Source organism: Panulirus ornatus, chromosome 16 (genome assembly GCF_036320965.1).
Source record: "Panulirus ornatus isolate Po-2019 chromosome 16, ASM3632096v1, whole genome shotgun sequence".
NCBI lineage: Eukaryota > Metazoa > Arthropoda > Malacostraca > Decapoda > Palinuridae > Panulirus > Panulirus ornatus.
Window position 1 is genome coordinate 30,151,158 of NC_092239.1, and position 24,101 is coordinate 30,175,258.

Consider the following 24,101-nt stretch of genomic DNA (forward strand, 5'->3'; position numbering starts at 1 on the left):
TTGAGGAAAGGAACCTGGATATTTTGGCTCTGAGTGAAACGAAGCTCAAGGGTAAATGGGAAGAGTGGTTTGGGAATGTCTTGGGAGTAAAGGTAGGGGTTAGTGAGAGGACAAGAGCAAGGGAAGGAGTGGCACTACTCCTGAACTAAGAGTGGTGGGAGTATGTGACAGAGTGTAAGAAAGTAAACTCTAGATTGATATGGGTAAAACTGAAAGTGGATGGAGAGAGATGGGTGATTATTGGTGCATATGCACCTGGGCATGAGAAGAAAGATCATGAGATGCAAGTGTTTTGGGAGCAGCTGAGTGAGTGTGTTAGTAGTTTTGATGCACGAGACCAGGTTATAGTGATGGGTGATTTGAATGCAAAGGTGAGTAATGTGGCAGGTGAGGGAATAATAGGTGTACATGGGGTGTTCAGTGTTGTAAATGGAAATGGTGAAGAGCTTGTAGATTTGTGTGCTGAAAAAGGACTGGTGATTGGGAATACATGGTTTAAAAAGAGAGGTATACATAAGTATATGTATGTAGTAGGAGAGATGGCCAGAGAGCGTTATTAGATTATATGTTAATTGATAAGCGCGTGAAAGAGAGTTTTGGATGTTAATATGCTGAGAGGTGCAACTGGAGGGATGTCTAATCATTATCTTGTGGAGGCGAAGGTGAAGATATGTAGAGGTTTTCAGAAAAGAAGAGAGAATGTTGGGGTGAAGAGAGTGGTGAAAGTAAGTGAGCTTGGGAAGGAGACTTGTGTGAGGAAGTACCAGGAAAGACTGAGTACAGAATGGAAAAAGGTGAGAACAAAGGACATAAGGGAAGTGGGGGAGGAATGGGATGTATTTAGGGAAGCAGTGATGGCCTGCGCAAAAGATGCTTGGGGCATGAGAAGCATGGGAGGTGGGCAGATTAGAAAGGGTAGTGAGTGGTGGGATGAAGAAGTAAGAATAATAATGCAAATGACTGGGAGACGTATAAAAGAAAAAGGCAGGAAGTCACAAGAAAGGTACAAGAGGTGAAAAAGAGGGCAAATGAGAGTTGGGGTGAGAGAGTATCATTAAATTTTAGGGAGAATAAAAAGATGTTTTGAAAGGAGGTAAATAAAGTGCATAAGACAAGGGAACAAATGGGAACATAGTGAAGGCAGCTAATGAGGAGGTGATAACAAGTAGTGGTGATGTGAGAAGGAGATGGAGCGAGTATTTTGAAGGTTTGTTGAATATGTTTGATGATACAGTAGCAGATATAGGGTGTTTTGGTCGAGGTGGTGTGCAAAGTGAGAGGGTTAGGAAGAATGATTTGGTAAACAGAGAAGAGGTAGTAAAAGCTTTGCGGAAGATGAAAGCCAGCAAGGCAGCGGGTTTGGATGGTATTGTGCAGTGGAATTTATTAAAAAAGGGGGTGACTGTATTGTTGACTGGTTGGTAAGGTTATTTCATGCATGTATGACTCATAGTGGGGTGCCTGAGGATTAGCGGAATGCTTGCATAGTGTCACTGTGCAAAGACAAAGGGAATAAAAGTGAGTGCTCAAATTACAGAGGTATAAGTTTGTTGAGTATTCCTGGGAAATTATATGGGAGGGTATTGACTGAAAGGGTGAAGGCATGTACAGAGCATCAGATTGGGGAAGAGCAGTGTGGTTTCAGAAGTGGTAGAGGATGTGTGGATCAGGTGTTTGCTTTGAAGAATGTATGTGAGAAATACTTAGAAAAGCAAATGGATTTGTATGTAGCATTTATGGATCTGGAGAAGGCATATGATAAGAGTTGAAAGAGATGCTCTGTGGAAGGTATTAAGAATATATGGTGTCTGAGGCAAGTTGTTAGAAGCAGTGAAAAGTTTTTATCAAGGATGTAAGGCATGTTTACGAGTAGGAAAAGAGGAAAGTGACTAGTTCTCGGTGAATGTAGGTTTGCTGCAGGGGTGCGTGATGTTTCCATGGTTGTATAATTTGTTTATGGATGTGGTTGTTAGAAAGTTGAATGCAAGAGTTTTGGAAAGAGGGGCAAGTATGCAGTCTGTTGTGGATGTCAGAGCTTGGGAAATGAGTCAGTTGTTGTGCACTGGTGGCTGATTCGGGTGAGAAACTGTAGAAACTGGTGAGTGAGTTTGGTAAAGTGTGTGAAAGAAGAAAGCTGAGAGTAAATGTGAATAAGAGCAAGGTTATTAGATACAGTAGGGTTGATGGACAAGTCGATTGGGAGGTAAGTTTGAATGGAGAAAAACTGGAGGAAGTGAAGTGTTTCAGATATCTGGGAGTGGATTTGGCAGCGGATGGAACCATGGAAGCGGAAGAGAATCATAGGGTTGGGGAGGGGGCAAAAGTTCTGGGATTGTTGAAGAATGTGTGGAAGTCGAGAAGCATTATCTTGGAATGCAAAAATGGGTATGTTTGAAGGAATAGTGGTTCCAAAAATGTTATATGGTTGCGAGGCTTGGGCTATAGATAGAGTTGTGCGCAGGAGGGTAGTTGTGCTGGAAATGAGATGTTTGAGGACAATATGTGGTGTGAGGTGGTTTGATCGAGTAAGTAATGAAAGGGTAAGAGAGACATGTGGTAATAAAAAGAGTGTGGTTGAAAGAACATAAGAGGGTGTTTTGAAATGGTTTGGTCACATGGAGAGAATGAGCGAGGAAAGATTGACAAAGAGGATATATGTGTCAGAGGTGGAGGGAACGAGGAGAAGAGGGAGAACGAATTGGAGGTGGAAAGATGGAGTGAACAAGATTGTGAGTGATTGGGGCCTGAACGTGCAGGAGGGAGAAAAGCGTGCAAGGAATAGAGTGAATTGGAACGACGTGGTATACCGGGGTTGACCTGCTGTCAATGGATTGAACCAGGGCATGTGAAGCATCTGGGGGTAAACCATCGAAAATGTTGTGGGGCCTGGATGTGGAAAGGGAGCTGTGATTTTGGTGCATTATACATGACAGCTAGCAACTGAGTGTGAACGAATGTGGCCTTTGTTGTCTCTTCCTAGCACTACCTCGCGCACATGCGGGGAGAGGGGGTTGTCATTTCATGTGTGGCAGGGTGGCGATGTGAATAAACGCAGACAGTATGAATTATGTACATGTGTATATATGTACATGTCTGTGTTTGTATATATATGTAAACGTTGAGATGTATAGGTATGTATATGTGCATGTGTGGATGTGTATGTATATACATGTGTATGCGGGTAGGTTGGGCCATTCTTTCATCTGTTCCCTTGTGATACCTCACTAATGCGGGAGACAGCGAGAAAGTATAATATATGAATATAAATAACAGTGATAATGATAATAACACTGATTTAATTTTCAAATTTATCTACTGATCTCATTTCATTTGCCAAGCCATATCAAAATTCCTCTCTTCCTCTCTTCATATGAAAAGCACACTAACCTGCTCAGGATTTCCTTTATAGTTAAGTTATTAATCTTCTCCATATCATCAAGTAACTGACCAGATACAAAAATCTGTCATTAACAGATACATCACTATTGCTTTCATACGAAATAGGGGACAACTCATCTCTTACATACATCTTATACTCTTACAATTCTTAACATTAGCATATACCCAAGAGCCAAATATAGTGAACCAGATTGAATTCCTGTCATGAGGCATATTAGTCATTTTTTCCCCTTATCATCTGAGTTTCAATCCTCAACCACCTAAACCCTCTGGTAAGTCATTTGAAATATACTGTGATCTGATTTTTTCCTCTCCAACATAACTACCTCAAATATTTGAAATTGCTAAAACCTCTCATATACATGCAACACAATTACAAAAAAATGTATATCAGTTCATTACCTGGTAAAGCCTTGGCTAAAGTATACAGTGTGGAGTCATTTGCAACATAACAGGAGGTGAATAGTAAGGCTGCATGCTTTTGATGAATAGATGCTAATTTGGCCTCTAAAGTTTCATGTAACACAGTGTTGCCAGATATATTCCTTGTCCCTCCTGCTCCTGCACCATGCTTTTCTAAGGATGCTCGGACTGCCGCCCTTACATCTTCGTGTCGAGACATCCCTGTGAATAATATACCAACATACTGTTTGAGAGGAGAATGATATAAAGGAGAGGAGAATGATATAAACAAAATTTTTGATGTTCTGAGTCTTAGCTGGCAAAGATTCAAACCCTATCATAGCAGATAAGTTATGTGATTTGTTACAGTTCTAAACGTTAATTCTGTCTTACCCAAATAATCATTGGAACACCATACAGTTATCTCCTTTTCTCCCCATGAATACTCCTTTGCTTTGGGAAATTGGTCAGCCATGCGGGCAACCTTCTTAAATACACGGTAGGAATAGTCTGCTTTCTTCTGTGCAATTTGCTCTTGGAAAAATTCATTGTATGGGAATAAACTCAGCTCTGTAAAGATAAGTGGGAAATCCATACACTTATTGATAAAAATTTGGCATTATGAACTCTTCTTGGTTTAAGTACAACAAGTTACAAGTAAATCAGTTATAATGTATTCGATAAACATTGTTTTTATCTACAAATCATAAGTTAAAAAAAATTACAGTGGTTCCAAAAACTATTGCATACTGATTTGTGGTACTTAGCTATTTATATGAATACATCCAACACACCAAATATACATCCATTAGAAACAATACTCCCTAAATGAACACAACTCAAACTCTTCCAGGAAATCATCCATCAGTACAACACAACAAATACCATTTAAACATAACCCAAGACCCTTCACATCCACAATGCACCTACCAAACAGAAAATAAAACCTCTTACTACTCAAGTGCCCTTCAGTCTCAGCACATAAATGCACTCATCACAACACTTTATGACCTGTGGTTCCAACTGGTGAACGTGGCCAACTACCTGAGTGCTTTAGAAGCCCCACAAATATAGAATGGACTCCTGGGGCAGGAAGTGAGTGAGTATCCTGTTACACTGACCCCACATGAAATGGGCAATATGTATGTATTTATGTAATTCCGTATTTGTTTTGTATGGGCAAGGAGGTGTATGCTGTCCACATTCACATTTTCTGCATCCAGTTATTCCATTTATCCACAACTCATAATAAAAGTACTTCTTCACTTCTTTTTAAACAAGTTCTTTGCTTCAATTCATGTTACAGCCTCTCTTTGTTCTATCCTTGCATCTTTTCAAGAATGGTCTGAAGGTGACATCAAACTGGCTTAAAAATTAAAGGTTGTACTCATGTCACCCTCACTATTTTTCTCTTTCACATTAGGTAAACCTCTTAATTAGATTAACTCTCTTAATACTCCTAGAGACATACTGTGATGAAAAGAAAGACAGGTACTTAGGAAATTTGTAACAGACTGAATCACACAGTATCATGACATTAGTATCCATGTAAATAGGTGATTGGAGACCACAGGCCTTAAGTACTTAAAATTATACTCAAAATATTAAGCAAATAATGAAAAATGTACCAAGTAATACTATATATGTTGTTAATTCAACCCTTAGGTAAGAATCTATGGACAAAATTGTGTAATACAAACAAAATATAATTTACGATCATTCACTCTTTTACCATATCCCCATCATATTCAATGTTTTGCATGGAAAAGTGATCAGGAGTCTGAGAACTAGATCAAGTTCTTTCTTCCTTAATGTGTAAAATATAAATTCATATACATTTTTTACACTTGATTACTGTGTCCCATGTTAGTGCCAGGAAATAGATGAAGAAAGACCCATCCACTTGCATAAACATATATACACATGCACACACACACATATATTTTATTATACTCTGTCGCTGACTCCCACGTTAGCAGAGTAGTGCAAGGAAACAGACAAAAGAATGACCCAACCCACCCACATACACATGTATATACATACACGTCCACACATGCACATATACATACCTATACATTTCATTATTATTATTATTATTATTATTATTATTATTATTATTATTATTATTATTATTATGGGGATAAGAGTGAGTGCTCAAATTACAGAGGTATAAGTTTGTTGAGTATTCCTGGCAAATTGTATGGGAGGGTATTGATTGAGAGGGTGAAGGCATGTACAGAGCATCAGATTGGGGAAGAGCAGTGTGGTTTCAGAAGTGGTAGAGGATGTGTGGATCAGGTGTTTGCTTTGAAGAATGTATGTGAGAAATACTTAGAAAAGCAAATGGATTTGTATGTAGCATTTATGGATCTGGAGAAGGCATATGATGGAGTTGATAGAGATGCTCTGTGGAAGGTATTAAGAATATATGGTGTGGGAGGCAAGTTGTTAGAAGCAGTGAAAAGTTTTTATCGAGGATGTAAGGCATGTGTACGTGTATGAAGAGAGGAAAGTGATTGGTTCTCAGTGAATGTAGGTTTGCGGCAGGGGTGTGTAATGTCTCCATGGTTGTTTAATTTGTTTATGGATGGGGTTGTTAGGGAGGTGAATGCAAGAGTTTTGGAAAGAGGGGCAAGGATGAAGTCTGTTGGGGATGAGAGAGCTTGGGAAGTGAGTCAGTTGTTGTTCGCTGATGATACAGCGCTGGTGGCTGATTCATGTGAGAAACTGAAGAAGCTGGTGACTGAGTTTGGTAAAGTGTGTGAAAGAAGAAAGTTAAGAGTAAATGTGAATAAGAGCAAGGTTATTAGGTACAGTAGGGTTGAGGGTCAAGTCAATTGGGAGGTGAGTTTGAATGGAGAAAAACTGGAGGAAGTGAAGTGTTTTAGATATCTGGGAGTGGATCTGGCAGCGGATGGAAACATGGAAGCGGAAGTGGATCATAGGGTGGGGGAGGGGGCGAAAATTCTGGGAGCCTTGAAGAATGTGTGGAAGTCGAGAACATTATCTCAGAAAGCAAAAATGGGTATGTTTGAAGGAATAGTGGTTCCAACAATGTTGTATGGTTGCGAGGCGTGGACTATGGATAGAGTTGTGCGCAGGAGGATGGATGTGCTGGAAATGAGATGTTTGAGGACAATGTGTGGTGTGAGGTGGTTTGATCGAGTAAGTAACGTAAGGGTAAGAGAGATGTGTGGAAATAAAAAGAGCGTGGTTGAGAGAGCAGAAGAGGGTGTTTTGAAATGGTTTGGTCACATGGAGAGAATGAGTGAGGAAAGATTGACCAAGAGGATATATGTGTCGGAGGTGGAGGGAACGAGGAGAAGAGGGAGACCAAATTGGAGGTGGAAAGATGGAGTGAAAAAGATTTTGAGTGATCAGGGCCTGAACATGCAGGAGGGTGAAAGGCGGGCAAGGAATAGAGTGAATTGGATCGATGTGGTATATCGGGGTCGACGTGCTGTCAATGGATCGAAGCAGGGCATGTGAAGCATCTGGGGTAAACCATGGAAAGTTCTGTGGGGCCTGGATGTGGAAAGGGAGCTGTGGTTTCGGGCATTATTGCATGACAGCTAGAGACTGAGTGTGAACGAATGTTTTGGAAGGAGGTATATAAAGTGCATAAGACAAGGGAACAAATGGGAACATAAGTGAAGGGGGCTAATGGGGAGGTGATAACAAGTAGTGGAAAAATAGATATATATAAATACATATATGTGGTAGAGGATGTGTGGATCAGGTGTTCACTTTGAAGAATGTATGTGAGAAATACTTAGAAAGCCAGAGAAATACTTAGAGAAACAGATGGCTTTGTCTGTAGCATTTATGGATCTGGAGAAGGCATATGATAGAGTTGATACAGATGCTCTGTGGAAAGTACTAAGAGTATATGGTGTGGGAGGTAAGTTGCTAGAAGCAGTGAAATGTTTTTATCAAGGATGTAAGGCATGTGTATGAGTAGGAAGAGAGGAAAGTGATTGGTTCCCAGTGAATGTCGGTTTGTGGCAAGGATGCGTGAAGTCTCCATGGTTGTTTAATTTGTTTATGGATGGGGTTGTTAGGGAGGTGAATGCAAGAGTTTTGGAGAGAGGGGCAAGTATGCAGTGTGTTGTAGATAACAGGGCTTGGGAAGTGAGTCAGTTGTTGTTTGCTGATGATACAGCGCTGGTGGTTGCTTCGGATAAGAAACTGCAGAAGCTGGTGACTGAGTTGGGTAAAGTGTGTGAAAGAAGAAAGCTGAGAGTAAATGTGAATATGAGCAAGGTTATTAGGTTCAGTAGGGTTGAGGGACAAGTAAATTGGGAGGTGAGTTTGAATGGAGAAAAACTGGAGGAATGAATTGTTTTAGATATCTGGGAGTGGATTTGGCAGCGGATGGACCCATGTAAGCGGAAGTGAGTCACAGGGTGGGGGAAGGGGCGTTGAAGAATGTGCGGAAAGCGAGGACGTTATCACGGAGAGCAAAAATAGGTATGTTTGAAGGAATAATGGTTCCAACAATGTTACATGGTTGTGAGGCATGGGCTACAGATAGGGTTGTGCAGAGGAGGGTGAATGTGTTGGAAATGAGTGTTTGAGGACAATATGTGGTGTGAGGTGGTTTGATCGAGTAAGTAATGAAAGGGTAAGAGATGTGTGGTAATAAAAAGATTGTGGTTGAGAGCAGAAGAGGGTGTTTTGGAATGGTTTGGTCACATGGAGAGAATGAGTGAGGAAAGATTGACAAAGAGGATATATGTGTCAGAGGTGGAGGGAACGAGGAGTGGGAGACCAAATTGGAGGTGGAAGGAGGGTGGATGTGCTGGAAATGAGATGTTTGAGGACAATATGTGGTGTGAGGTGGTTTGATCGAGTAAGTAATGAAAGGGTAAGAAAGACGTGTGGTAATAAAAAGAGTGTGGTTGAGAGAGCAGAAGAGGGTGTTTTGAAAAGGTTTGGTCACCTGGAGAGAATGAGTGAGGAAAGATTGACAAAGAGTATATGTGTGTCAGAGGTGGAGGGAACGAGAAGTGGGAGACCAAATTGGAGGTGGAAAGATGGAGTGAAAAAGATTTTGAGTAATCGGGGCCTGAACATGCAGGAGGGTGAAAGGCGTGCAAGAAATAGAGTGAATTGGAATGATGTGGTATACCGGGGTCGACCTGCTGTCAATGGATTGAACCAAGGCATGTGAAGCGTCTGGGGTAAACCATGGAAAGTTTTGTGGGGCCTGGATGTGAAAAGGGAGCTGTGGTTTTGGTGCATTATACAAGACAGCTAGAGACTGAGTGTGAACGAATGTGGCCTTTGTTGTCTTTTCCTACCGCTACCTCACACACATGTGGGGGGAGGGGGTTGTCATTTTATGTGTGGCGGGGTGGCGATGGGAATGAATAAGGGCAGACAGTATGAATTATGTACATGTGTACATATGTATATGTCTGTGTGTGAGTGTATACATATGTATACGTTGAGATGTAGAGGTATGTATATGTGCTTGTGTGGACACGTATGTATATACATGTGTATGTGGGTGGGATGGGCCATTCTTTCGTCCGTTTCCTTGCGCTACCTCGCTAACGCAGGAGACAGCGACAAAGTATAATAAATGAATAATAATATTTATTTTTCACACATATTCACCATTTTCAGCATTAATAAGACAGCGTTAAGAACAGAGGACTAAGTCTTAGGGGGAATATACTCACTTGAACCCCTTCTCTGTTCCTTCTTTTGGAAAAGTAAAAACTGGAGGGGAGGATTTACAGCCTCCTGCTCCCTCCCCTATCCCTAGGGATATATATATATACATACATACATATATATACATATAAACATGTGCATATTCATACATGCTTACCTATATCCATTCCTAGCGCAATCCCAACCCACTGGAAACAGCATCGCCACCCCCTGCATCAGAGGTAGCTCCAGGAAATAGATGAAAAAAGGCCACATCCACTCACACTTGGTCTCCAGCCGTCATGTGTAATGTACCAAAACCACTGCTCCCTATCCACATCCAGGCCCCACAGACCTTTCCATGGTTTATAATGCATGTTTCACATGTCCTGGTTCAGTCCACTGACACCACATTGACCCCATTATACTAAATCGTTCTAATTCACTTTTCCATGCAAGCCTTTCACCCTCCTGCATGTCCAGGCCCCAATCACTCAAAATCTTTTTCACTCCATCCTTCCATCTCCAATTTGGTCTCCCACTTCTTTGTTCCCTCTACCTCTTGACACATAAATCCTCTTTGTCAACCTTTCCTCACTCATTTTCTCCATATCCAAACCATTTCAGTACACCCTTATCTGCTCTCTCAACAACACTCTTTTTATTACCACATATCTCTCTTACCCTTTCATTACTTAATCAAACCATCTTACACCACATATTGTCCCCAAACATTTAATTTCCAACACATCCACCCTCAGCCACACAACCTTATCTATAGCCCATGCCTTGCAACCATATAATATTGTTAGAACTACTATTCCTTTAAACATACTCATCTTTGCTCTAAGAGATAATGTCTCTCCACACATTCTTCATCGCTCCGAGAACCTTCACCCCTTCCCAACCCTATAACTCTCTTCTGCTTCCATGGTTCCATTCACTGCCAATCCCACTCCCAGATATATGAGCAATTCACTTCCTCAAATTTTTATCCATTCAAACTTACATCCCAACTAACTTCTCCCTCAACCTAGCTGACCCTAATCATTTTGCTCTTACTCTTATATACTATTAACTTTCTCCTTCACACACTTTTCCTAACTCAGTCATCAACTTCTGCAGTTTCTCACTCAATCAGCCACCAATGATGATCACTCAAATCAGTAACCAATGCTATATCATCACCAAACAACATTTGAATAACTTCCCAGGCCCTCTCATCCCCAAAACTCTTGCATTTTCTTCCCTATCCACCCCATCCATAAACAAATTAAACAACCATGGGGATATCACACCCCTGCCGCAGGCCGACCTTCACTGAAAACCAATCACTCTCCTCTCTTCCTACTCATGCAAATGCCTTACACTCTTCATAACAACTTCTCTCTGCTTCTAGCAGCTTACCTCCCACACCATATATTCTTAAGACCTCCCACAAACCATCTCTATTGACCCTATCATATGCCTTCTCCAGATCCATGAATGCCACATACAAATCTGTCGTTTTTCTAAGTATTTTTCATACACATATTTCAGAGCAAACACCTGATCCACACATCCTCTACCACTTCTAAAACCACACTGTTCCCCAATCTGATATTCTGTACACGCCTTAACCCTCTCAATCAATACACTTCCATACAATTTTCCAGGTATACTCAACAAATTTATGCCTCTGTAATTTGAACACTCACCTTCAACCCTTTGCCTTTGTACAATGGCACTATACATGCATTCTGCCAAATACTGTGGCACTTCACCATGATCCATACATACAATGAATATCCTTACCAACAACTCAACAACACAGCCACCCCTTTTCTTAATTAATTCAAATGCAATATCACTCAGACCTGCTGCATTGCTGGATTTCATCTTCTGCAAGACTTTCACCACCTCTTTTCTCTTCACCCAACCACTCTCCCTGACTCTCTAACTTTGCACACAACCCCGACCAAAACATCCTACATCTGCCACTGTATCATCAAACACATTCAACAGTCCTTCAAAATGATCACCCCATCACTTCCTGTTATCACTTTACCCTCATCCCCTTCAAAGATAATCCTATTTGTTCTCGTCTTTTGCGTATCATTTACCTCCTTGCAAAACATCTATTTATTCTCACTAAAGTTTAATGATACCCTCTTATCCAACTCTCGTTTGCCCTCTTTTTCAACCCTTGCCCCTTCCTATTTTCTCCCCAAAGTTTAATGATACCCTCTCACCCCAATTCTCATTTCGCCCTCTTTTTCAACCCTTGCCCCTTCCTATTAAACCTTCTGCCGCTCTCTCTTATACATCTCCCAGTCATTTGTATTCCTTCCTTGTAAGTATTATCCAAATGCCTCTCTTTTCTCTTTCACTAACAACTTTACTTCTTCATCCCATGGCTCACTACCCTTTCTAATCTATTCACCTCCCCCTTTTCTCCTGCCACATGCATCTCTTGCACATGCCTTCACTGCTTCCCTAAATACACCCACTTCCCTCACTTCATTTGCTTTCCCCTTTTGCCATTCTACACTTAATCTCTCCTGGTATTTCCTCACGCAAGTCTCCTTTCCAAACTCACTTAGTCTCACCACTCTTCTCCCTGACATCCTCTCTTCTATTTCAAAAATTTTACAAATCTTCACCTTCTCCACAACAAGATGGTGATCTAACATCCTACTAACTGCCCCCTCGGCACATTTACACCCAAAAGCTTCTCTTTTACACACCTGTCCCTATCAATTAATATGTAATCTAATAAAGCCCTTTGACCATCTCTCCTACTAACATACACACACTTAGATTATCTCTTTTTAATTCAGGTATTCCCAATCACCATCTTTTTTCAGCACAGAAATTCACAAGCTCTTCACCACTTCCATTCACAACACTGAATACCCTACGCATACCAATTATACCCTCAACTGCAACATTACTCACCTTCACATTCATATCGCCCATCACTAATACCATTCTCGTGCAACAAAACTGCTGATACACTCACTCAGCTGCTCCCAAAACACTTGCCTCTCATGATCTTTCTTCTCATGGCCAGGTGCATAATTAGTTACAAATAACCACTCATCTCTCACCATCCACTTTCAGTTTTACCCATGTCAATCTAGAATCTACTTCCTTACACTCAATCACGCACTCCAGCAACTCCTGCTTCAAGAGTAGTGCTGCTTTTTCCTTAGCTAATATCCCCTTACCAACCCCTGAATTTACTCCCATTTCCAAACCATTCTTCCCCTTTACCCTTGAGCTTCGTTTCACTCAAGAGCCAGAACATCCAGATTTCTTTCGTTAAACATACTACCTATCTCTCCTTTCTTCTCATCTTGGTTACATCCACGCACACACACAAACGTATCTCCAAGTTCATATGTATATGTGCATGTATGGGGATGTTATTTTCATGTGTGGCGAGGTGGCGACAGGAATGGCTGAAAGCAGCAAGTATGAATTTGTACACCTGTATATATGTATATTACGTCTTTGTATGTATTTGTTGGTATATGTTGAAATGTATATGTGTGGAACAGAGAAGGGGGCCAAGGGAGGATATTCCCTCTAAGGCTCAGTCCTCTGTTCTTAGCACTGCCTCACTAACAGAGGAAATGGCAAATATGCATGAAAAAAGATATATATATATATTTTTATTATTATTTTGCTTTGTCGCTGTCTCCCGCGCTTGTGTGGTAGCGCAAGGAAACGGACGAAAGAATGGCCCAACCCATGTAAGGCATGTGTACGTGTAGGAAGAGAGAAAAGTGATTGGTTCTCAGTGAATGTTGGATTGCAGAAGGGGTGGGTGATGTCTCCATGGTTGTTTAATTTGTTTATGGATGGGGTTGTTAGGGAGGTGAATGCAAGAGTTTTGGAGAGAGGGGCAAGTATGCAGTCTGTTGTGGATGAGAGAGCTTGGGAAGTGAGTCAATTGTTGTTCATTGATGATACAGCGCTGGTGGCTGATTTGGGTGAGAAACTGCAGAAGCTGGTGACTGAGTTTGGTAAAGTGTGTGAAAGAAGAAAGTTGAGAGTAAATGTGAATAAGAGCAAGGTTATTAGGTACAGTAGGGTTGAGGGTCAAGTCAATTGGGAGGTAAGTTTGAATGGAGAAAAACTGGAGGAAGTAAAGTGTTTTAGATATCTGGGAGTGGATTTGGCAGCAGATGGAACCATGGAAGCAGAAGTGAAATCATAGGGTGGGGGAGGGGGCGAAAATTCTGGGAGCCTTGAAGAATGTGTGAAAGTCGAGAACATTATCTCGGAAAGCAAAAATGGGTATGTTTGAAGGAATAGTGGTTCCAACAATGTTGTATGGTTGTGAGGCATGGGCTATGGATAGAGTTGTGTGCAGGAGGGTGGATGTGCTGGAAATGAGATGTTTGAGGACAATATGTGGTGTGAGGTGGTTTAATCGAGTAAGTAATAATAGGGTAAGAGAGATGTTAGGTAATAAAAAGTGTGGTTGAGAGAGCAGAAGAGGGTGTTTTGAAATGGTTTGGTCACATGGAGAGAATGAGTGAGGAGAAACTGACAAAGAGGATATATGTGTCAGAGGTGGAGGGAACGAGGAGAAGTGGGAGACCAAACTGGAGGTGGAAAGATGGAATGAAAAAGATTTTGAGTGATTGGGGCCGGAACATGCAGGAGGGTGAAAGGCTTGCATGGAATAGAGTGAATTGGAACGATGTGGTATACCGGGGTCGACGTGCTGTCACTGGATTGAACCAGGGCATGTGAAGCGTCTGGGGTAAACCATGGAAAGTTCTGTGGGGCCTGGATGTGGAAAGGGAGCTGTGGTTTCGGTGCATTATTACATGACAGCTAGAGACCGAGTGTGAATGAATGGGGCCTTTGTTGTCTTTTCCTAGCGCTACCTCGCACACATGAGGGGGGAGGGAGTTGTTATTCCATGTGTGGTGAGGTGGCGATGGGAATAAATAAAGGCAGACAGTATGAATTATGTACATATGTATATGTCTGTGTGTGTACATATGTGTGTACACTGAAATGTATAGGTATGTATATTTACGTGTGTGGACGCGTATGTATATACATGTGTATGTGGGTGGGTTGGGCCGTTCTTTCGTCTGTTTCCTTGCGCTACCTCGCTAACATGAGAGACAGCGACAAAGCAAAATAAATATATACAATCATCCTGTCTTAACACTACACTATATAACAAGGTGTTTACATGACACAACAATCTATCTAGTTTGGCATGGTGGCCCCAGGGAGAGCTACATTTTAAAGCATTATAACTTTTAGCTTTCTCATTACAGAATACCTGGAAGGCTAGAAAAGAATATGTGCCCGTGTCTTTGAGTTTGACCTTAGTCTAGTAGGGCCGTCATGCAATCATTATACTATTCCCCTGATTAGTGCTGAAGATTTATTTGAAAATATCAAGTATTTCTAATGGCCAGAGGGAAATTAAGTTCTTAATCTTCAACATTCAATACCTGGTAAAGTTTAACAAAGTCGAAGATTTATTTGAAAATATCAAGTATTTCTAATGGCCAGAGGGAAATTAAGTTCTTAATCTTCAACATTCAATACCTGGTAAAGTTTAACAAAGTCATTAGTAAATTAGATCATACAAGATTTCAATGCATTTAATTTCTCAAAAATTGACACTATCCAAAAACATCAGCTATAATAATAAGATCAATAACAAGAAATAAATTGCTCAGTTCTTAACTACCAATGGAACTACAAAGATCAATAATCTTTAGCCATGCTGATGCTCAGTGCTTTATATATACAGATGCTAAAAAGAAACTTTTGTATTAGGAACGACATGCAAGTAAACAGACATACATAGGATACTTTAAGTCAAGATAATCTAAGGGTTACACTTATCACACCGTGCATGCATTTTTATGTACATGTAAAAACGTACTATAAGAGTGTTTACACAACAATGCAAATTGTTTAGTCAATCATGATGCCCACAGGTACAGCCAAACTACAAAATAATATAAGGCTAGTAAAAGCATACCTTTAGCTTTCTTATCAGGAGATGCCTGAGAAGCTAAAAAGGGACATTTGGTCTTGTCTTTTGGTTTGGCATCAAGTCCAGCAGGGCCTGTGAATGGCCAAGTCATGTAAATTGAGATGTCCAAATGTTCACAGCTCAAGATTTATTTGAAAATCTCAAGTATGCTCAGAGTTACAAAGATCTGTCTCTCATGGGTGACATTTTCCAACTGTTAATTAAGGACTCTCCAATGAAACAATACACATATTTTACAATTTTTTTTCTTATACTGTTTGCCATTTCCCGCATTAGCGACGTAGCGTTAAGAACAAAGGACTGAGCCTTTGAGGGAATGTCCTCACTTGGCCCCCATTCTCTATTCCTCATTGGAAAACTGAAAGACGAGAGGGGAGGATTTCCAGCCTCCCGCTCCCTCCCCTTAAGTCGCCTTCTACGACACACAGGGAATACATGGCAAGTATTCTTTCTCCCCTATCATCAGGGATAATATATATATATATATATATATATATATATATATATATATATATATATATATATATATTTTTTTTTTTTTTTTTTATACTTTGTCGCTGTCTCCCGCGTTTGCGAGGTAGCGCAAGGAAACAGACGAAAGAAATGGCCCAACCCTCCCCATACACATGTACATACACACGTCCACACACGCAAATATACATACCTACACAGCTTTCCATGGTTTACCCCGGACGCTTCACATGCCTTGATTCAATCCACTGACAGCACGTCAACCCCTGTATACCACATCGCTCCAATTCACTCTATTCCTTGCCCTCCTTTCACCCTCCTGCATGTTCAGGCCCCGATCACACAAAATCCTTTTCACTCCATCTTTCCACCTCCAATTTGGTCTCCCTCTTCTCCTCGTTCCCTCCACCTCCGACACATATATCCTCTTGGTCAATCTTTCCTCACTCATTCTCTCCATGTACCCAAACCATTTCAAAACACCCTCTTCTGCTCTCTCAACCACGCTCTTTTTATTTCCACACATCTCTCTTACCCTTACGTTACTTACTCGATCAAACCACCTCACACCACACATTGTCCTCAAACATCTCATTTCCAGCACATCCATCCTCCTGCGCACAACTCTATCCATAGCCCACGCCTCGCAACCATACAACATTGTTGGAACTACTATTCCTTCAAACATACCCATTTTTGCTTTCCGGGATAATGTTCTTGACTTCCACGCATTCTTCAAGGCTCCCAGGATTTTCGCCCCCTCACCTTCACTTCCTTTTCCATGGTTCCATCCGCTGCCAGATCCACTCCCAGATATCTAAAACACTTTACTTCCTCCAGTTTTTCTCCATTCAAACTTACCTCCCAACTGACTTGACCCTCAACCCTACTGTACCTAATAACCTTGCTCTTATTCACATTTACCCTTCACTTTCTTCTTTCACACACTTTACCAAACTCAGTCACCAGCTTCTGCAGTTTCTCACATGAATCAACAAATTAAACAACCATGGAGACATCACACACCCCTGCCGGAAACCTACATTCACTGAGAACCAATCACTTTCCTCTCTTCCTACATCCTCGATAAAAACTTTTCACTGCTTCTAACAACGTGCCTCCCACACCATATATTCTTAATACCTTCCACAGAGCATCTCTATCAACTCTATCATATGCCTTCTCCAGATCCATAAATGCTACATACAAATCCATTTGCTTTTCTAAGTATTTCTCACATACATTCTTCAAAGCAAACACCTGATCCAGACATCCTCTACCACTTCTGAAACCACACTGCTCTTCCCCAATCTGATGCTCTGTACATGCCTTCACCCTCTCAATCAATACCCACACCATATATTCTTAATACCTTCCACAGAGCATCTCTATCAACTCTATCATATGCCTTCTCCAGATCCATAAATGCTACGTACAAATCCATTTGCTTTTCTAAGTATTACTCACATACATTCTTCCCCTTTGCCTTTGTACAATGGCACTATGCACGCATTCCGCCAATCCTCAGGCACCTCACCATGAGTCATACATACATTAAATAACCTTACCAACCAGTCAACAATACAGTCACATCCTTTTTTTAATAAATTCCACTGCAATACCATCCAAACCTGCTGCCTTGCCGGCTTTCATCTTCCGCAAAGCTTTTACTACCTCTTCTCTGTTTACCAAATCATTTTCCCCAACCCTCTCACTTTGCACACCACCTCGACCAAGACACCAAGACCAAGAAGTGAATCATAGGGTGGGGGAGGGGGCGAAAATTCTGGGAGCCTTGAAGAATGTGTGGAAGTCGAGAACATTATCTCGGAAAGCAAAAATGGGTATGTTTGAAGGAATAGTGGTTCCAACAATGTTGTATGGTTGCGAGGCGTGGGCTATGGATAGAGTTGTGCGCAGGAGGGTGGATGTGCTGGAAATGAGATGTTTGAGGACAATGTGTGGTGTGAGGTGGTTTGATCGAGTAAGTAATGTAAGGGTAAGAGAGATGTGTGGAAATAAAAAGAGCGTGGTTGAGAGAGCAGAAGAGGGTGTTTTGAAATGGTTTGGGCACATGGAGAGAATGAGTGAGGAAAGATTGACCAAGAGGATATATGTGTCGGAGGTGGAGGGAACGAGGAGAAGTGGGAGACCAAATTGGAGGTGGAAAGATGGAGTGAAAAAGATTTTGAGTGATCGGGGCCTGAACATGCAAGAGGGTGAAAGGCGGGCAAGGAATAGAGTGAATTGGATCGATGTGGTATACCGGGGTTGACGTGATGTATATGTATATTATCCCTGGGGATAGGGGTGAAAGAATACTTCCCACGTATTCCTCGCGTGTCGTAGAAAGCGACTAGAGGGGACGGGAGCGGGGGGCCAGAAATCCTCCCCTCCTTGTATTAACTTTCTAAAATGGGAAACAGAAGAAGGAGTCACGCAGGGAGTGCTCATCCTCCTCGAAGGCTCAGAGTGGGGTGCCTAAATGTGTGTGGATGTAACCAAGATGTGAAAAAAGGAGAGATAGGTAGTATGTTTGAGGAAAGGAACCTGGATGTTTTGGCTCTGAGTGAAACGAAGCTCAACGGTAAAGGGGAAGAGTGGTTTGGGAATGTTTGGGTAGTAAAGTCAGGGGTTAGTGAGAGGACAAGAGCAAGGGAAGGAGTAGCAATACTCCTGAAACAGGAGTTGTGGGAGTATGTGATAGAGTGTAAGAAAGTAAATTCTCGATTAATATGGGTAAAACTGAAAGTTGATGGAGAGAGGTGGGTGATTATTGGTGCATATGCACCTGGGCATGAGAAGAAAGATCAAGAGAGGCAAGTGTTTTGGAAGCAGCTGAATGAGTGTGTTAGTGGTTTTGATGCACGAGACCGGGTTATAGTGATGGGTGATTTGAATGCAAAGGTGAGTAATGTGGCAGTTGAGGGAATAATTGGTATACATGGGGTGTTCAGTGTTGTAAATGGAAATGGTGAAGAGCTTGTAGATTTATGTGCTGAAAAAGAACTGATGATTGGGAATACCTGGTTTAAAAAGCGAGATATACATAAGTATACTTATGTAAGTAGGAGAGATGGCCAGAGAGCGTTATTGGATTACGTGTTAATTGACAGGCGTGCGAAAGAGAGACTTTTGGATGTTAATGTGCTGAGAGGTGCAACTGGAGGGATGTCTGATCATTATCTTGTGGAGGCTAAGGTGAAGATTTGTATGGGTTTTCAGAAAAGAAGAGTGAATGTTGGGGTGAAGAGGGTGGTGAGAGTAAGTGAGCTCGAGAAGGAGACCTGTGTGAGGAAGTACCAGGAGAGACTGAGTATAGAATGGAAAAAGGTGAGAACAATGGAAGTAAGGGGAGTGGGGGAGGAATGGGATGTATTTAGGGAATCAGTGATGGATTGCGCAAAAGATGCTTGTGGCATGAGAAGAGTGGGAGGTGGGTTGATTAGAAAGGGTAGTGAGTGGTGGGATGAAGAAGTAAGAGTATTAGTGAAAGAGAAGAGAGAGGCATTTGGACGATTTTTGCAGGGAAAAAATGCAATTGAGTGGGAGATGTATAAAAGAAAGAGACAGGAGGTCAAGAGAAAGGTGCAAGAGGTGAAAAAAAGGGCAAATGAGAGTTGGGGTGAGAGAGTATCATTAAATTTTAGGGAGAATAAAAAGATGTTCTGGAAGGAGGTAAATAAAGTGTGTAAGACAAGGGAGCAAATGGGAACTTCAGTGAAGGGCGCAAATGGGGAGGTGATAACAAGTAGTGGTGATGTGAGAAGGAGATGGAGTGAGTATTTTGAAGGTTTGTTGAATGTGTTTGATGATAGAGTGGCAGATATAGGGTGTTTTGGTCAAGGTGGTGTGCAAAGTGAGAGGGTTAGGGAAAATGATTTGGTAAACAGAGAAGAGGTAGTGAAAGCTTTGCGGAAGATGAAAGCCGGCAAGGCAGCAGGTTTGGATGGTATTGCAGTGGAATTTATTAAAAAAGGGGGTGACTGAATTGTTGACTGGTTGGTAAGGTTATTTAATGTATGTATGACTCATGGTGAGGTGCCTGAGGATTGGCGGAATGCGTGCATAGTGCCATTGTACAAAGGCAAATGGGATAAGAGTGAGTGCTCAAATTACAGAGGTATAAGTTTGTTGAGTATTCCTGGTAAATTATATGGGAGGGTATTGATTGAGAGGGTGAAGGCATGTACAGAGCATCAGATTGGGGAAGAGCAGTGTGGTTTCAGAAGTGGTAGAGGATGTGTGGATCAGGTGTTTGCTTTGAAGAATGTATGTGAGAAATACTTAGAAAAGCACATGGATTTGTATGTAGCATTTATGGATCTGGAGAAGGCATATGATAGAGTTGATAGAGATGCTCTGTGGAAGGTATTAAGGATATATGGTGTGGGAGGAAAGTTGTTAGAAGCAGTGAAAAGTTTTTATCGAGGATGTAAGGCATGTGTACGTGTAGGAAGAGAGGAAAGTGATTGGTTCTCAGTGAATGTAGGTTTGCGGCAGGGGTGTGTGATGTCTCCATGGTTGTTTAATTTGTTTATGGATGGGGTTGTTAGGGAGGTAAATGCAAGAGTTTTGGAAAGAGGGGCAAGTATGAAGTCTGTTGGGGATGAGAGAGCTTGGGAAGTGAGTCAGTTGTTGTTCGCTGATGATACAGCGCTGGTGGCTGATTCATGTGAGAAACTGCAGAAGCTGGTGACTGAGTTTGGTAAAGTGTGTGGAAGAAGAAAGTTAAGAGTAAATGTAAATAAGAGCAAGGTTATTAGGTACAGTAGGGTTGAGGGTCAAGTCAATTGGGAGGTGAGTTTGAATGGAGAAAAACTGGAGGAAGTGAAGTGTTTTAGATATCTGGGAGTGGATCTGGCAGCGGATGGAACCATGGAAGTGGAAGTGGATCATAGGGTGGGGGAGGGGGCGAAAATTCTGGGGGCCTTGAAGAATGTGTGGAAGTCGAGAACATTATCTCGGAAAGCAAAAATGGGTATGTTTGAAGGAATAGTGGTTCCAACAATGTTGTATGGTTGCGAGGCGTGGGCTATGGATAGAGTTGTGCGCAGGAGGATGGATGTGCTGGAAATGAGATGTTTGAGGACAATGTGTGGTGTGAGGTGGTTTGATCGAGAGAGTAACGTAAGGGTAAGAGAGATGTGTGGAAATAAAAAGAGCGTGGTTGAGAGAGCAGAAGAGGGTGTTTTGAAGTGGTTTGGGCACATGGAGAGGATGAGTGAGGAAAGATTGACCAAGAGGATATATGTGTCGGAGGTGGAGGGAACAAGGAGAAGAGGGAGACCAAATTGGAGGTGGAAAGATGGAGTGAAAAAGATTTTGTGTGATCGGGGCCTGAACATGCAGGAGGGTGAAAGGAGGGCAAGGAATAGAGTGAATTGGAGCGATGTGGTATACCGGGGTTGACGAGCTGTCAGTGGATTGAATCAAGGCATGTGAAGCATCTGGGGTAAGCCATGGAAAGCTGTGTAGGTATGTATATTTGCGTGTGTGGACGTATGTATATACATGTGTATGGGGGGGGGGTTGGGCCATTTCTTTCGTCTGTTTCCTTGCGCTACCTCGCAAACGCGGGAGACAGCTACAAAGTATAATAAATAAATATAAAAATATATATATATATATATATATATATATATATATATATATATATATATATATATATATATATATTATCCCTGGGGATAGGGGATTAAGAATACTTCCCACGTATTCCCTGCGTGTCGTAGAAGGCGACTAAAAGGGGAGGGAGCGGGGGGCTGGAAATCCTCCCCTCTCGTTTTTTTTTTTTTTTTTTTTTTTTTTTTTTTTTCGAAAAGGAGGAACAGAGAATTGGGCCAGGTGAGGGTATTCCCTCAAAGGCCCAGTCCTCTGTTCTTAACGCTACCTCGCTAATGCGGGAAATGGCGAATAGTTTGAAAGAAAAGAAAAATATATATATATATATATACATATTGTATATGATTCATGGTGAGGTGCCTGAAGATTGGCGGAATGCTTGCACAGTGCCATTGTACAAAGGAAAAGGGGATAAGAGTAAGTGCTCAAATTACAGAGGTATAAGTTTGTTGAGTATTCCTGGGAAATTATATGGGAGGGTATTGATTGAGAGGGTGAAGGCATGTACAGAGCATCAGATTGGGGAAGAGCAGTGTGGTTTCAGAAGTGGTAGTGGATGTGTGGATCAGGTGTTTGCTTTCAAGAATGTATGTGAGAAATATTTAGAAAAGCAAATGGATTTGTATGTAGCATTTATGGATCTGGAGAAGGCATATGATAGAGTTGATAGAGATGCTCTGTGGAAGGTATTAAGAATATATGGTGTGGGAGGCAAGTTGTTAGAAGCAGTGAAAAGTTTTTATCGAGGATGTAAGGCATGTGTACGTGTATGAAGAGAGGAAAGTGATTGGTTCTCAGTGAATGTAGGTTTGCGGCAGGGGTGTGTGATGTCTCCATGGTTGTTTAATTTGTTTATGGATGGGGTTGTTAGGGAGGTGAATGCAAGAGTTTTGGAAAGAGGGGCAAATATGCAGTCTGTTGTGGATGAGAGAGCTTGGGAAGTGAGTCAGTTGTTGTTCGCTGATGATACAGTGAGAAACTGCAGAAGCTGGTGACTGAGTTTGGTAAAGTGTGTGACAGAAGAAAGTTAAGAGTAAATGTGAATAAGAGCAAGGTTATTAGGTACAGTAGGGTTGAGGGTCAAGTCAATTAAGAGGTAAGTTTGAATGGAGAAAAACTGGAGGAAGTAAAGTGTTTTAGATATCTAGGAGTGGATTTGGCAGCGGATGGAACCATGGAAGCAGAAGTGAATCATAGGGTGGGGAGGGGGCTGTCATGTAATAATGCACTGAAACTACAGCTCCCTTTCCACATCCAGGCCCCACAGAACTTTCCATAATGTTATAACCTTTTGAAATGGTTTGGTCACATGGAGAGAATGAGTGACGAAAGATTGACAAAGGGGATATATGTGTCAGGTGGAGGGAACGAGGAGAGGTGGGAGACCAAATTGGAGGTGGAAAGATGGAGTGAAAAAGATTTTGAGCGATCAGGGCCTGAACATGCAGGAGGGTGAAAGGCGTGCAACGAATAGAGTGAATTGGAACGATTTGGTATACCGGGGTCAATGTGCTGTCAATGGATTGAACCAGGGCATGTGAAGCATCTGGCGTAAACCATGGAAAGTTTCGTGGGGCTTGGATGTGTAAAGGAGGCTGTGGTTTCGGTGCAGACAGTATGAGGTATGTACATGTGTATATATTTATGTGTCGGTGTGTTTATATATATGTATAAGTTGAGATGTATAGGTATGTATATGTGCGTGTGTGGCATGTATGTATATACTTGTGTATGTGGGTGGGGTGGGCCAGTCTTTCATCTGTTTCCTTGTGCTACCTCGCTAACACGGGAGACAGCGACAAAGTATAATAAATGAATGAATAAATAAATAATTTTTTTTTTTTTTTTTTTTTGCTTTGTCGCTGTCTCCCGCGTTTGCGAGGTAGCGCAAGGAAACAGACAAAAGAAATGGCCCAACCCACCCCCATACACATGTATATACATACGTCCACACACGCAAATATACATACCTACACAGCTTTCCATGGTTTACCCCAGACGCTTCACATGCCTTGATTCAATCCACTGACAGCACGTCAACCCCGGTATACCACATCGCTCCAATTCACTCTATTCCTTGCCCTCCTTTCACCCTCCTGCATGTTCAGGCCCCGATCACACAAAATCTTTTTCACTCCATCTTTCCACCTCCAATTTGGTCTCCCTCTTCTCCTCGTTCCCTCCACCTCCGACACATATATTCTCTTGGTCAATCTTTCCTCACTCATTCTCTCCATGTGCCCGAACCATTTCAAAACACCCTCTTCTGCTCTCTCAACCACGCTCTTTTTATTTCCACACATCTCTCTTACCCTTACGTTACTTACTCGATCAAACCACCTCACACCACATATTGTCCTCAAACATCTCATTTCCAGCGCATCCATCCTCCTGCACACAACTCTATCCATAGCCCACGCCTCGCAACCATACAACATTGTTGGAACCACTATTCCTTCAAACATACCCATTTTTGCTTTCCGAGATAATGTTCTCGACTTCCACACATTCTTCAAGGCTC

General features: G+C 41.8%; 1 protein-coding gene across 12 annotated transcripts in view; it reads right to left on the bottom strand.

Annotated features, from left to right (window-relative positions):
- The window catches only part of Alas (5-aminolevulinate synthase), a 141,896-nt gene that overhangs the window by 42,372 nt on the left and 75,423 nt on the right, over positions 1-24,101 (bottom strand). For 6 of the 12 annotated variants that reach the window (XM_071671422.1, XM_071671424.1, XM_071671420.1 and 3 more), the window contains 3 exons: positions 15,470-15,556; positions 4,195-4,371; positions 3,802-4,023 (listed from right to left, as the gene is read on the bottom strand). In XM_071671422.1, the coding sequence (XP_071527523.1) occupies positions 3,802-4,023; positions 4,195-4,371; positions 15,470-15,556 (486 nt within the window). The remainder of the gene's footprint in view (positions 1-3,801; positions 4,024-4,194; positions 4,372-15,469; positions 15,557-24,101) is intronic. The other 6 variants (XM_071671429.1, XM_071671428.1, XM_071671431.1 and 3 more) reach the window with 1 other exon arrangement.